The 13,573-nt window shown below is 47.3% G+C and overlaps 1 protein-coding gene across 1 annotated transcript in view; it reads right to left on the bottom strand.

Moving 5' to 3' along the window:
* gak (cyclin G associated kinase) overlaps positions 1-13,573 on the bottom strand; it is an 84,175-nt gene that overhangs the window by 11,345 nt on the left and 59,257 nt on the right. Inside the window, exons 21-22 of the mRNA XM_084056298.1 lie at positions 13,197-13,366; positions 10,971-11,226 (exon numbers count right to left, since the gene is read on the bottom strand). Of these exons, the coding sequence (XP_083912424.1) occupies positions 10,971-11,226; positions 13,197-13,366 (426 nt within the window). The remainder of the gene's footprint in view (positions 1-10,970; positions 11,227-13,196; positions 13,367-13,573) is intronic.

Here is a 13,573-nt window from a genome sequence, read left to right as displayed (position 1 = left end):
ACTCTAAAATGCCTATTTCTATTTATAGTAACCTCTGTTGCATATTTTGTCACTCACCCAAGTGTCCGCTGATAAGATCAAACGGCTCGTATGAAGAAATCCTCTTAAAACTTCTCTCATAGAAAAGGGTTTTTATTTAACACTCAAGCTAATACAGGCTTTTAGCAAAAATACAAATATATGTATGAAAAGGCAGAATTTCTGATAAGACAGACAACAGACCCCTAAGCTCTATCTCCTCATTTCCTAAATCTAAGGTGCCTGGCACAGGCAGAAAAATATCCCCAAATTCAACTTAATTCAACCAAGATACGGGCAATGCCATGAATTCTTGTTTGAATGTTAAATCGGGATAATATTCCTCAATTCCTGCGAACTAAAGGCTACCTAAGATTAGGCGTCCAAGCAATCGGTAATGCTAGGAGCTGACAAAATTCTCTGTTTATTCAACCAGATTATGGGCAATGCCAAGGTCCCAGTCGAATACAGCAGAATTCACTATCGCTCCCCGCAACCTCGTTGCAGTGTGGCCGCCAAAAGGAACTAATCAGAGAGAGCTACAAATGGGAGAAGTTCCGCGCAAGGCTATGTCCGTCGCCCAGTAAAAGGCACAAACAAGTGACACCTCACACAAGCTTCTCTACCCAACCCCCCCAGAACAGAGATATACAGCAGTATTTATACAATTTTGGCTCCATCCGACACACCAAATATGGGATCGCCTCCCTCCGGGTTAGATCATTTCAGTAGCTAAACCTTATATGGTGCTGGTTAGATTATTTCAATAGGAAAAACCTAATATGGTTTTTCCTTCTACCAGTTAAAACATTTCAGCTGTTGCCATGGCCATTTAGGTCATGTGAGCGAAAAGTACAGTTTTTAGCAAGTCATTGAGAAAGAGGAAGTTGTGGCCGTGGTGTGACGGCTGGCATCAAGGAGCAGAGTTAGTGTCCACAGCAACAGTGAGTTGATTGGCGTTCCAACGCCTACGTTGACGCCCCCCGCGCTTGTTCCTCTTCTTCAGAAGAGCGCGTTGCTTGGCAAGGTCACCCAGCTGCCGCGGGGTCAACAAAGGCCGCGGAATGACAAGGCCATATCTTAGCCCAACCATGACACCCTCTCTTGGCCTTGGCAGAACCTCGGCCCCGTCCCTGAACCTCTCCACGTTGTAGTCAGGCCCCTCCGGATGCCCCAGGAAGGTAACTCCACAAAGCTTCCTCACATGGAACTGGGTTTCCAGGCGAGGAGTCAGGGCCACCAAGCACATCATCTCAGCTTCCTGATCCTGGGGAGTACACCACAGCATGCACCAGGACCCTTCTGGATGGTCATAAATCACGACAGTGACAGGTGCAGCTCCCTGTGGCATGTCCCACTCACCATCGTCCCGAAAGCGGGGTTCGTATGAATGTTGTGCCCACAAGGTTGAGCCCGCTATCCATTCACCTCATGACCCTTGGGATGGAACATCACAGACCCTGGGGGAATTTCACCTACACTCCCCCAAGCTGCTTTCAGTCATACCCGCGGGCCCTCTTTCAACTGACTTTCGGAAAGGGAACCCCCATCAGGGGTATATAAAATCATGGGTTCAGCCGGGACCGGAATTGGGGTCCTCCTGCTTACAATATAATTGAATGTTGGCCAGGATTCGGGTTAGGACTTGGGTTAGGACTTGGGTTTGGACTTGGGTTTGGACTTGGGTTTGGACTTGACATGACCCAAATGACTGAGTCTGAGTCCGGAGTCAAAAGAGTTAACTCCCGAACTGCTGGACCCTGTAACAGGAAACAAATGATAATCTATTTTATTCTATTACCGTATAATGTTTTTTTTTATTTTTATTTGATACATATATAGTTTATATGTATATCATAATTCTTTTAATTTTTATTATCCATGAGCTTGGTCACGGGCCACAATCCTGTCATGGCTGCACATGATCACCTTTCCGACTCTGGTCTGCCTCCCTTTTAAAAAGGCTAAAACTAAGCCCTCTGTTAGCAGGGGCATAAGAGCAGAAATCAGATCAAAAAGGCTCAGAATCTTGAGTACTATCATTAGGGCTGTTATTAACCAATATACGACAGTGGCCCGCACCATTTCCCTCTTACGAGGCCCCGGTCTTAGAGATAACACCAGCACGGCTAGGTAAGCCAGTAGTGCATCCATAAGCAGGGCCTCGCCCACCATCATAGCCAGCAGCCAGGCAACACAATGGAAATATACATGCACCATTTGTCCCACCAGCAGGCACAGGGCTATGACATACAAAGTTGGTGTCCACCATTTAAGATGGGTGTCTAGACTTCCCATACCAACCCAAATAAGCCCCAGACCGAGCGATCGTTCACACATTATCATTCTGAGGATTGTCAAACAACACCCCAGAAATAGCAATAGCCAAAAGTGTACACGATCGCATCGTTTCTTAGGCAGAACTACTGTAAACAGTATTAAGGCCATAATGATTAACTCATCAGGGCACAGGCAATAGTTACCGTGCCACACAATGAGTCTACCAGAATAGCACTCGAAAGCTCTCTTTGAACAGGAAACCACACGCACCAGCGCATTCCCCGTGTCTTGGGTCATCGCAGCTGTGTCATAGTCAAATGTGGTTGAGTGGTCACCGTTCATGGTCGCCTATGATTCTTCTATCAGTCACCACCAAGTGCAGTAATTTGCTTGAAGTGTCTCTTAATGATGCTGCCCCATGTATATATATATATACATATGGTACAGCATCACACCTCACAGGCAAACTCGCCCTCTTTAGTTACTTCTTTATTTTTTTTCTTCTTACTCTCGGAGAGTGCAACATAGCAACTTCCCTAAACCCCTGAATATGTGTTGCAACCCTTTTAACAATGTCCCCAGTAAACCTGCTGTTTGTAAGAGACCCAGCAGTATAAACAGGCCTATTAAAATCAAGGGCAAATTTAACATTTTCAACCATGGCAACCCAGGTGGGTAACTGGACAGATGATAATCAATAGAGGTTTTGAACAACGTCCAGTTAAACCATTTATCAGTGGTATAAGGCCGGTGACATTCAACCTTGCCCTCACCTGGGTCCACAGAACACGAATTTTACGTCATTTCTCCTGCCATTATTTTATGGTGGAGCCTCTCGGGCACCTGCATTTTCTCTACCGGTTCCGGATCAAAATTTACATTGGCATCAAATAAAAATGTACTAATTGCAAACGGTGTCCGTCTGGATTTCGGGGATAGAACTCAAAGGTCGTCAAGTCTCGTGCGGCTGTATAATTTTGCCACTCAGACTCTCGACTCACTAGGTCCATTTCCCCCGTAACCCAGATCCCCTTACTCTGCCTAAAAGTGCAATTTGCTTCCATGTCCACTTTGTCCAGCCAGCATAATCACTCCCACTGGGAATCATCCACTTGTTTCGTGTGATGAACCGAGCACACGTCACATTTCGTGTCGGTGCCTTTTCCCAGTAGGAGAACAACTGAATCAAGTGAGTTTCATTTAACATGGTACGGTGTGTCTTCCAATTGTATGCCATGTTATCCCAAAATCTAAGTTGGGAAACAGTCCACCAATTTCAGTCACAATCGGAACCATTTAGCTAAAAGCCGGTAGCATTAATTGCACAGAATAAATCACACGCTGTTTTTAGGTCATTTTTGTCTATTTGTTTTAGACCACAAAAACAACGATCAGGTCAGGAAAGCTAACGGCATGCAACTAACGGCATTGCACCCGTATTCTTTCGAACCTTGTGCTTCCAACTCAGTCTTTTAGTGTCAGGTGACGCCGAAACCGGGGTGAGGGCATCCTCTAGGACGCTAACCTCCGTCACCTCCGGCTCCATCCCTCTCTCGTCACCTGCAGACCAGAGACAGGACCGACATTATTTTAACTATAAATAAACAAATGGAGCCCCAGACCGCAGTTTTGCAAACCACGCCAAAGCCGAGGATCTGACCCGTGCAGGTTCAACTATAGTCACCCTGGTCCTGGGAATTGCTCCCGGCAGTGGACCCAGATCCTCGACCGATGGTCGCATACAAACCACTCCCTTTATGGACGTCCGGTCCTTGTCTCCAACTAGATCTGTTGTCTGCCGTTACCAGAAAATACCTGTTACCTGCCTTAGTTCTCTCGCACAACGGTCCGGTTATATCTGCACTGAAATGTTTACCTATTTCTTCGCAAACAATAACCCGGTCTACCGTACGGGTTTTCTTAAAACCTCCCGCAGCCGCGCACCTCTCGCAAGCCTTTTTGATCTTTTGAGACTGTTTTAATGGGAGACTTTGTTCTGATATTATTCTCATCAAGAAATATTTTTACACGCCGGGCACCCACATGCCCTAGTCCTGTGTGGACCTGAGTAAGGAGATTCCATTCCTCACTCTCTGGAACCGCTATGGTCCCTCCTTCCTCCTGCCACTCGGCAGGAGTCAATACCGCAACATGCTGTATCTTAAACCTGTCAGACCGATCCTGAGCCAACGCATCCACCTCACAGTTGCCATTTGCAGTGAATGTGTCATCCTCAGTATTGGGCTGAATTTTAAAATAAAATGAGTCGCCAAAGATTGCCCTGAGCCAACTCTTGACCCTTGACATTGATATAGCCCCGACCATCCCATACATCTAGCTCCTTATTTCCACCTCTGAAACAATAGTCACTGTCTGTAACTATCATCAAGGCTTTGCATTTGGTTTTGTTTGAGGCCATAATTCCTTCCAGAATCGAACACACTTCTGACGTCTGGGCCGAACCCTTTATGTAACCTGAACGGGACCTTACCACCTTATTTCCCCGTTTCAGGATAAATGCCCATATTCATGATCTTAAGAGCGGGGAGTGGGGGAAAAGGAGTGCTAACGCCCTCTCTTCCTCGCCGTACTTGAGGTCGGTGTCCAAATAAGCTTTTGACAGGAACAAGCACGTTTTTATTTTTTTTTTATTTTTTTTTATTATTATTATTATTTTTTATGCTTAGCAGTCAGCACAACCCTTCTCAACTCGTGCCAGGCTTCCACCATTTCAGTGGGCATAGAGAAAGCCTCAGTACAACCCTTTTTGAGGAACCAACCTTTCCATTTATGTAGGGGAGCCGAACAGAGTGCATAACCAGGAGTGTGATTAGAAACCTCTTCCCCTTTCCCTAAAAAGGACGCTAACTCCCCTAGAGTTCCCGGGGGCGAGCTAGCAGCAATACCATCTAAATATTCTCTAGGGACAGTCTTCCCCTCTGGGGTGATATCAAAACCAAGAAATGTTAGTCTATACTGTCCCATCTCGCACTTTTTCAAGCTCACTTTCAATCCTGATTGAGCAAGTCTTAACAAGATTTCCTCAAGGACCGATAGGTGCTCTAATTCCGTGTCGGAGGTCCAGTATCAACAACATATAGTTCACCACCGAGCATGGCCTTCAACTCCCCGTCCTGCTCAATGGTTTTATTTGCTAATAGGGTTAATATTGGCCGTTCTAATTCTGCTGCTGGCTCTGGTTTCTCTGTTTCCACTCCTGTTGTTTTTGGTACATCTCTTGTCTCTGCTCCGGTCCTAACCGGCTGTATTCCTCTTTGTTTATAAAAGGGTAAGGATCGGCTTTCTCTTTTGGCCGGGGCGGGGGCCTCTGTTGGCCCTCCATCTTCCCCTTGTGAGCCTGTTTGGGGTGTTTTTGGTCCCCGAAGGAGCCTTTGGAGTTTCCCGTCTGTGAGCGAGTCTGGGGGCGGCTAGGTTTATTTTTAACCTCGCCTTCCTCCCTGTCTTGCTCAGGACGGGCCTTTGACTGCTTTATTTTTTGTTCCTGAGGTTTTTGGGCTTCACCGCGCTCTGTTTGTTTTTTCTTCGCAATGATTCGGGCAAGACGGTCATAGTTTATGGTAGCATTTCGCCGTTCAATGGGGCCCAGGAGGTTCCAGCTAGCCGCTAAGTGCGACCCACCAGGGATGGACAACAGGAGTTGTTCCTGAGTCATAATGTCCCCTGGGCACTGCTGCTCCAATAGGGTCATGGCTTGTGACAGTGGCATTTGTTCCTTCCTTATTTTGTGAACGATTTCATTTCTTACCAATTCTGCTCGGTTCTCACCCGGTGCCGCCGCCCATAGACTCAAGACACTCCATGGGGTGAATCCCTCAGGAATTGCTGCGTCTAGTTTGATGTTAAAATAGGCTGCTGCGACCTGAGAGTCAAGCATAGATTTTGGCAATTTTGTTGCACACCTGGTGACATAATCTGTAATGCTTTCATTTGGACTTCTAATGGGCAGATATGCTTCCAGCTCTCTAAAATCTGTAGGCTGAAGTGTGCTCATGGCAGTATTTATGTACTCGGGCACTGGAGGGAAAACCGTCGACGCGGATCGTAGCATGTAATGGGACCTAGACTCCAAACCCACCGGACCGGACGGGCTAGGTTGATTCCTAGCCTCCATCACATCCATGCGGGTCCTTGGAGTCAAAGATCTCATGGGAGTACCAAAGGTTGGACTAGGATTCCGAATGGGGTGGCCAGTCCCATCCGCCAATCCCGGTACAGACCCTGTAACTCTCCTTACCGCTCGATCACGCTCAACAGCCCTTTCCCTCAACAGGTCATAACCTGCGGTCATATAGGCACACTTCCAAGGAGCGGGCACTCGGGGTAAACTCAGGATCGCCTGCGCTGTAGGCGCGGACTCAATATCGTAAGCTTCTCTTGGGGTGACCGGGTACCAGTCCGCAATGAGTTGATCCTGGCCCTCTCTAGGGTGTTCCCAGTCTGTTTTCTGGGTTGCTCCGATAACATGAGGGGACCAGCTGAGACCCGTGTCCGTGGTATATTGTGTTGCTCCCGGCTCAAAAGGGAGACGCTTGACATCCACCATTCTAATGTTCTGAGTTTGGGATCTGGCATTTTGGCCAGCGGCTGTCATTCTCTTTACCGGAGCGATGGGGGGAGGAGAATTATGTTCTCCTTCTACCTCACCTCGCACGGGAGAATGATCGTCAAACCTAAGACAGCGTTCCACAGCGGGATCTGGTGCTTGCCACTGGCGCCGAGATCTGGATTCTGGCGAGGGATGAGGGGTCAATGCCCTCCTCACCTCTCTCCGATCTCTAGGCTTCCGGGCTTCGCGTTTTCCCGGGCGTGGGCTAGGTTCCCTCCCCTCGGGCGAGCCATGTGTTTGAATGGCTTTTAATGCCCTTAGGAGCTGGTCCTCCGCCCTGCCCTTATCAACCAGTACAATCAGATTGGTGTCTTCTCCCAAATTAGGCATGTCATGCAGCGCTAATGCAACTGCCTTGAGCATGTATTTGAGGGACAACCCCTGATAGCGCTGATTTTGGAAACGCGCCCTTAGCACCAAAGTTTGTTCCCCATTTGAAGTCAAACTTAAAGCTTCACGTTTCACAGCTGTCTTAAGTCTTTCAGCCAACTCAGATATCGGTGGGTCAGTGTCAGACATAGTTCTGGAGGACAAGCACAGATGCACAATACGTGAAAAATCGGTGAGATCACCTGGTATGGTCTCTAACCGTTGTCCATCACACAGAACTCTGCCCCTCATGGCTTTTCTACGGGCTTGGATAAGACTGGGACCGCCGTGTCTCCGTACCTCCGCCTCATGTGCAGGGCATTCCCGAAGGTCTGCACCATGGCACGTGATCAGAGGTCCAGGAACAGCCTCTACTCGTCCCTGGAGACCAACTAATCTGGTCCCCGGAACATAAATATCCTTTTGAGAACCCAGGCCCTTAGGCGGAAGCGCTACAATTATTGGATCACGGTGCCTGCTCAGCTCATAACAGTGGGACCTATTTTCATTGTGAACCCGTTGGGCCTCAGCGCGCATCCGGTGGACCTGCCGTTCCTGCTCAATCCTAGCTATGCGGTCATGGCGTTCCACCGGGGCAGAGCATGGGGCGGGCTGGACAGGTCGAAAGAGCTGTTCATAAGAGCCACTGCCGTCATTTGCCCGCCTATCATGCGCACGAGTGGGTTCCTCCTTGGGGCGGACCGGACAAGGATCTTCATCCATAATTTCGGGGGGTACCTCATCATATGCCGGCGGGTCATTGTGAATATGACCGCCTGGCCAGTTCTCGTCAACCTCTGCCTCAGCAAGGTCCTCAACAATCACGGCGTCTTCCTCGAAGCCCTCGTGACCTTGAAAAACTGACTGGGCGCCCTCAGAAACTCCACTAAAGGAGTCATCCGGGTCTGGGACAAGATCAGCCATTTATGATGGGCAACTTATTTTTTATCCAAATGTAAGCAAACAGAATTATTGTAGATTTATTCTTATTTGTAAAATCCAAACTTATTGTAATTAGAATTTCGCAAAACAAAACCTTTTGATCAAAAATGTTTTATGGGATAAGATAATAATTCAAATTTGTATTAAATTATAATCAAATATCTATATCTTTGGCGACAATAATTTAAAACAGGTTTCTATCCTATTTGAATCCGGTTTCTCTATTCTCGTCCTTCACGGTTTAAAACTGGCAATAGCTTTTTGCCCCGCTTTTACGAGCGTTTTGTAGATCTCATTCTGCGTTACATTACAAATATAGAGAGATCTCTCGCGGATCAGGAAACAATTTTTACGTGAGTATAGGAAGGCCTCACGGGAGAAGTTGTGAAAATTTAACTCAAAGATGTGAAACGTGTGGGCGTTCTACATCTAACAAAATTTCACGGAAAATAATTTTGAACTGGAATCACTGGTTCAACTAGACTCATTCAGAGTCTTAATAGTTATGGCATTTGGCGGTCTCTCCAAATGTCTAACTCCAAGTATTAGTGTACACTACTATTTTGGACAGAATTAACTTTTAACATCAGCGGTCTCTCTGATGTCCATTAATATAAGTCCAGCGTTCAGTTTAACATGAGCAGTCAATCTCATGTCCCTGTTCGGGCGCCATGTAATGGCCTGACGAAAATAGAAGAAATTAAAACACTCCTAATTTCTACTACCCTCGATAGTTTCAGCAAAACCTATAAACCCTATGAATTTAAACCTAATAAGTGTAGCAGTGCCGTTGCACCCCAGATAGCGCGCCGAGAAGTCTTCAGACCAAATGTAGCTGTGAAACTATTAACCTCTCTGCACTGAGAACACACTCTAAAATGCCTATTTCTATTTATAGTAACCTCTGTTGCATATTTTGTCACTCACCCAAGTGTCCGCTGATAAGATCAAACGGCTCGTATGAAGAAATCCTCTTAAAACTTCTCTCATAGAAAAGGGTTTTTATTTAACACTCAAGCTAATACAGGCTTTTAGCAAAAATACAAATATATGTATGAAAAGGCAGAATTTCTGATAAGACAGACAACAGACCCCTAAGCTCTATCTCCTCATTTCCTAAATCTAAGGTGCCTGGCACAGGCAGAAAAATATCCCCAAATTCAACTTAATTCAACCAAGATACGGGCAATGCCATGAATTCTTGTTTGAATGTTAAATCGGGATAATATTCCTCAATTCCTGCGAACTAAAGGCTACCTAAGATTAGGCGTCCAAGCAATCGGTAATGCTAGGAGCTGACAAAATTCTCTGTTTATTCAACCAGATTATGGGCAATGCCAAGGTCCCAGTCGAATACAGCAGAATTCACTATCGCTCCCCGCAACCTCGTTGCAGTGTGGCCGCCAAAAGGAACTAATCAGAGAGAGCTACAAATGGGAGAAGTTCCGCGCAAGGCTATGTCCGTCGCCCAGTAAAAGGCACAAACAAGTGACACCTCACACAAGCTTCTCTACCCAACCCCCCCAGAACAGAGATATACAGCAGTATTTATACAATTTTGGCTCCATCCGACACACCAAATATGGGATCGCCTCCCTCCGGGTTAGATCATTTCAGTAGCTAAACCTTATATGGTGCTGGTTAGATTATTTCAATAGGAAAAACCTAATATGGTTTTTCCTTCTACCAGTTAAAACATTTCAGCTGTTGCCATGGCCATTTAGGTCATGTGAGCGAAAAGTACAGTTTTTAGCAAGTCATTGAGAAAGAGGAAGTTGTGGCCGTGGTGTGACGGCTGGCATCAAGGAGCAGAGTTAGTGTCCACAGCAACAGTGAGTTGATTGGCGTTCCAACGCCTACGTTGACGCCCCCCGCGCTTGTTCCTCTTCTTCAGAAGAGCGCGTTGCTTGGCAAGGTCACCCAGCTGCCGCGGGGTCAACAAAGGCCGCGGAATGACAAGGCCATATCTTAGCCCAACCATGACAGCTGTCAAAATCAATACTGATTCAGAATACTGCTTCTTGAGTCCTTACGAATACCGAGAAAGAGGAGCCTATCATTCCAGTTCTTAGAGCTAAAGTATATACACTGGCTCCCTGTATGTCAAAGAGTCCATTACAAAATACACTACTTTCATTGTCCTTTAAAATCACTGCTTCCTAAACTGGGGGTCCCCAAAAGACGTTGTGCGAGACGTTGTAAGCTTGTAGATCGGCTATTTTCACAATATTTATCTGTGGAACCGAGTCAAACTAAATGTAATGCTTACATTACCAAGTGTTTGTCAGGCTGGGGGGTCCCCAGTTCAAATATGATTATTTTGGGGGGGGGTTATGGCCTGAAAAGTTTGGAAAAGGTTTGAAAATTCAGACCGAGAGTTGCCTCTAGGCATTGTGTCTATATGTTGTCCTGTTTATTGTTTTGCTCTTATATGTTTTAGTATTTATTGTGTTACTAAGTGTACAGCACTTTGGTTCAACAGTGTTGTTTTAAATGTGCTGTTTTTAAGTGGATTGGATTGGAACCCTTGCTTTAAATGACAACCCTTCATTGGATCATAGTCCACATACACTACACACTGTGTATATTGGTTGCAGCCGCCGTAGAATTCAGCCACACAGATGAATGGTTTTCTAATACTTTGAACATTTGATTATGGTGCTGTTCAAAAAGAAAGAACCCCGTTACGTTTAGGTGCTGGTGGTGCCGGGGTTAGGGTAAGGGTTAGGGTTACGTTTAGGTGCTGGTGGTGCCGGGGCCGCGGGGGCCCCACTGAAGAACAGCTCTTCGTGCGGTGCTGCACCGGGGCCAGCAGGGGGAGCAAACAGGTCGTTGAGGAGGTCACTGTTACTGGAGGAGGTCTTCATGCCTACTCCCTGAGGAGGAGGAGGAGCCGTGGCGGAGGAGGAGTCAAAGGAGGAGTTCAGACCCAGCAGGTCAGCCGTGTCACTGGGAGGAGGAGCAGGGGGAGGAGCCTCAGGAGCGCCGATCTGGAGAGAGTGAGAGAGAGAGAGAGAGAGAGAGAGAGAGAGACACCAGGAGTGAATAAATAGAAGACATTTTGACTAACTCATAGCACAGCAGTTTTCCAATGGTCTTCAAACTTGCCACTAAAATCTCTCATGGCTCTGGCATGATAACCATTGACTTTTTCCACCTTTACATGCGTCTCCACTTCTAATAAATAAAACACATCACATGGATGCACCTGGGACGTATCATCAGTGTTGTAGCCTGGGACGTATCATCAGTGTTGTAGCCTGGGACGTATCATCAGTGTTGTAGCCTGGGACGTATCATCAGTGTGGTAGCCTGGAGGACGTATCATCAGTGTTGTAGCCTGGGACGTATCATCAGTGTTGTAGTCTGGGACGTATCATCAGTGTGGTAGCCTGGAGGACGTATCATCAGTGTTGTAGCCTGGAGGACGTATCATCAGTGTTGTAGCCTGGGACGTATCATCAGTGTTGTAGTCTGGGACGTATCATCAGTGTTGTAGCCTGGGACGTATCATCAGTGTTGTAGCCTGGGACGTATCATCAGTGTTGTAGCCTGGGACGTATCATCAGTGTTGTAGCCTGGGACGTATCATCAGTGTTGTAGCCTGGGACGTATCATCAGTGTTGTAGTCTGGGACGTATCATCAGTGTGGTAGCCTGGAGGACGTATCATCAGTGTTGTAGCCTGGAGGACGTATCATCAGTGTTGTAGCCTGGGACGTATCATCAGTGTTGTAGTCTGGGACGTATCATCAGTGTTGTAGCCTGGGACGTATCATCAGTGTTGTACCCTGGGACGTATCATCAGTGTTGTAGCCTGGGACGTATCATCAGTGTTGTAGCCTGGGACGTATCATCAGTGTTGTACCCTGGGACGTATCATCAGTGTTGTAGCCTGGGACGTATCATCAGTGTTGTACCCTGGGACGTATCATCAGTGTTGTAGCCTGGGACGTATCATCAGTGTTGTACCCTGGGACGTATCATCAGTGTTGTAGCCTGGGACGTATCATCAGTGTTGTACCCTGGGACGTATCATCAGTGTTGTAGCCTGGGACGTATCATCAGTGTTGTAGCCTGGGACGTATCATCAGTGTTGTAGCCTGGAGGACGTATCATCAGTGTTGTAGCCTGGGACGTATCATCAGTGTTGTAGCCTGGGGTCATCGGGTGTTTCGGGTCTCACAACAACACACACCCTCGCCCAGGTGACCCAGCCGGGGTTGATCAAGCCCCGCCTTACGTCCCAGTACACTCAGTGCACTTCTCCGGAACTATTCTGCCGGGACTGGAGGAGAGGCTCTGGTACGTGGAGGGACTAGGCTCTGTGGATGGCCTCCTTCGTCTCACCAGGTCCAGGACCTGAGCGTTGCACCAGACTTCCCCGCTCCAAACATTTCACTCCAGCATGATGGCGTCTTGGGCCATGGTGGTACTGCAGGCTCCACTAGCGGCTTGCCTGAAAGGCCCTCCTTAAAGGCCTTGCCGTGGGTTTGTTGGGCTTCTTCCTCGCGGAAGACACAGGCTGGGGCGCCAACCCATACTGCTCTCTACATTAACCCATACTGCTCTCTACATTACGGCTGTCAACAGACTCTCTCCATGGGACATAAAATGTACGAGGAATTGGTCAAAAGCACGCCGCGCGTGTTGCACCACAGTTGGTTACCTATTGAAGATATAATGGAAAACCTTGTGGAGCTCGCTCGCTGTGTGCGTGTGCGGGTGTGTGGGTGTGGGTGTGGGTGTGTGTGTGGGTGTGTGTGTGTGCGTGTGCGTTTCAGTCAAATTAAAGTACATTTAGGAGCAATAAGCATTTAAAGCACGCCATATGCATTCCTATTGGTAAAGTGGATTTGGGGAGAGCCCATTCACTTCACCTATATTCAAGGGTTGTGTACATGTGTACATATTGTCTACATGTTGTGTACATGTTGTGTACATGTTGTGTAGTTTCCCACCTGGAAGTGTGTGTCAAACAGCTGCTCGCTGGGGTCACGTGACAGGGGCTCCCCGCCCGGAGCGGAGTAAGAGTACGACTCGCCCTCTGATTGGTCACTCAGCTCCTCCTGGTCGTCCAGGGTCCCGCCTCCATGACTGATGTCTGAGCCGTCTGGTTGGTCAACCGCATCTGGAAATCCACAACATGTCAATCAACTGATATATTAGTCAAACAAGTCTGACTGAAGTGACATTTGAAAAAAAAAGAGAAAACAAACAAAAAAAAAACACTCTACACCAAATCTGAATAGCCAATCTAAAAGCTCGTAGAGCAGCTTGTAGATCGGCTGTTTTTGCCAAATGTTCAGTTTAGACAGCACGTCCTGTCTAAACTTAC

The sequence above is a fragment of the Gymnoscopelus microlampas genome, assembly GCF_963454915.1.
Source record: "Gymnoscopelus microlampas genome assembly, chromosome: 4".
Taxonomy (NCBI): domain Eukaryota; kingdom Metazoa; phylum Chordata; class Actinopteri; order Myctophiformes; family Myctophidae; genus Gymnoscopelus; species Gymnoscopelus microlampas.
This window is presented reverse-complemented; position numbering and strand designations above follow the sequence as displayed.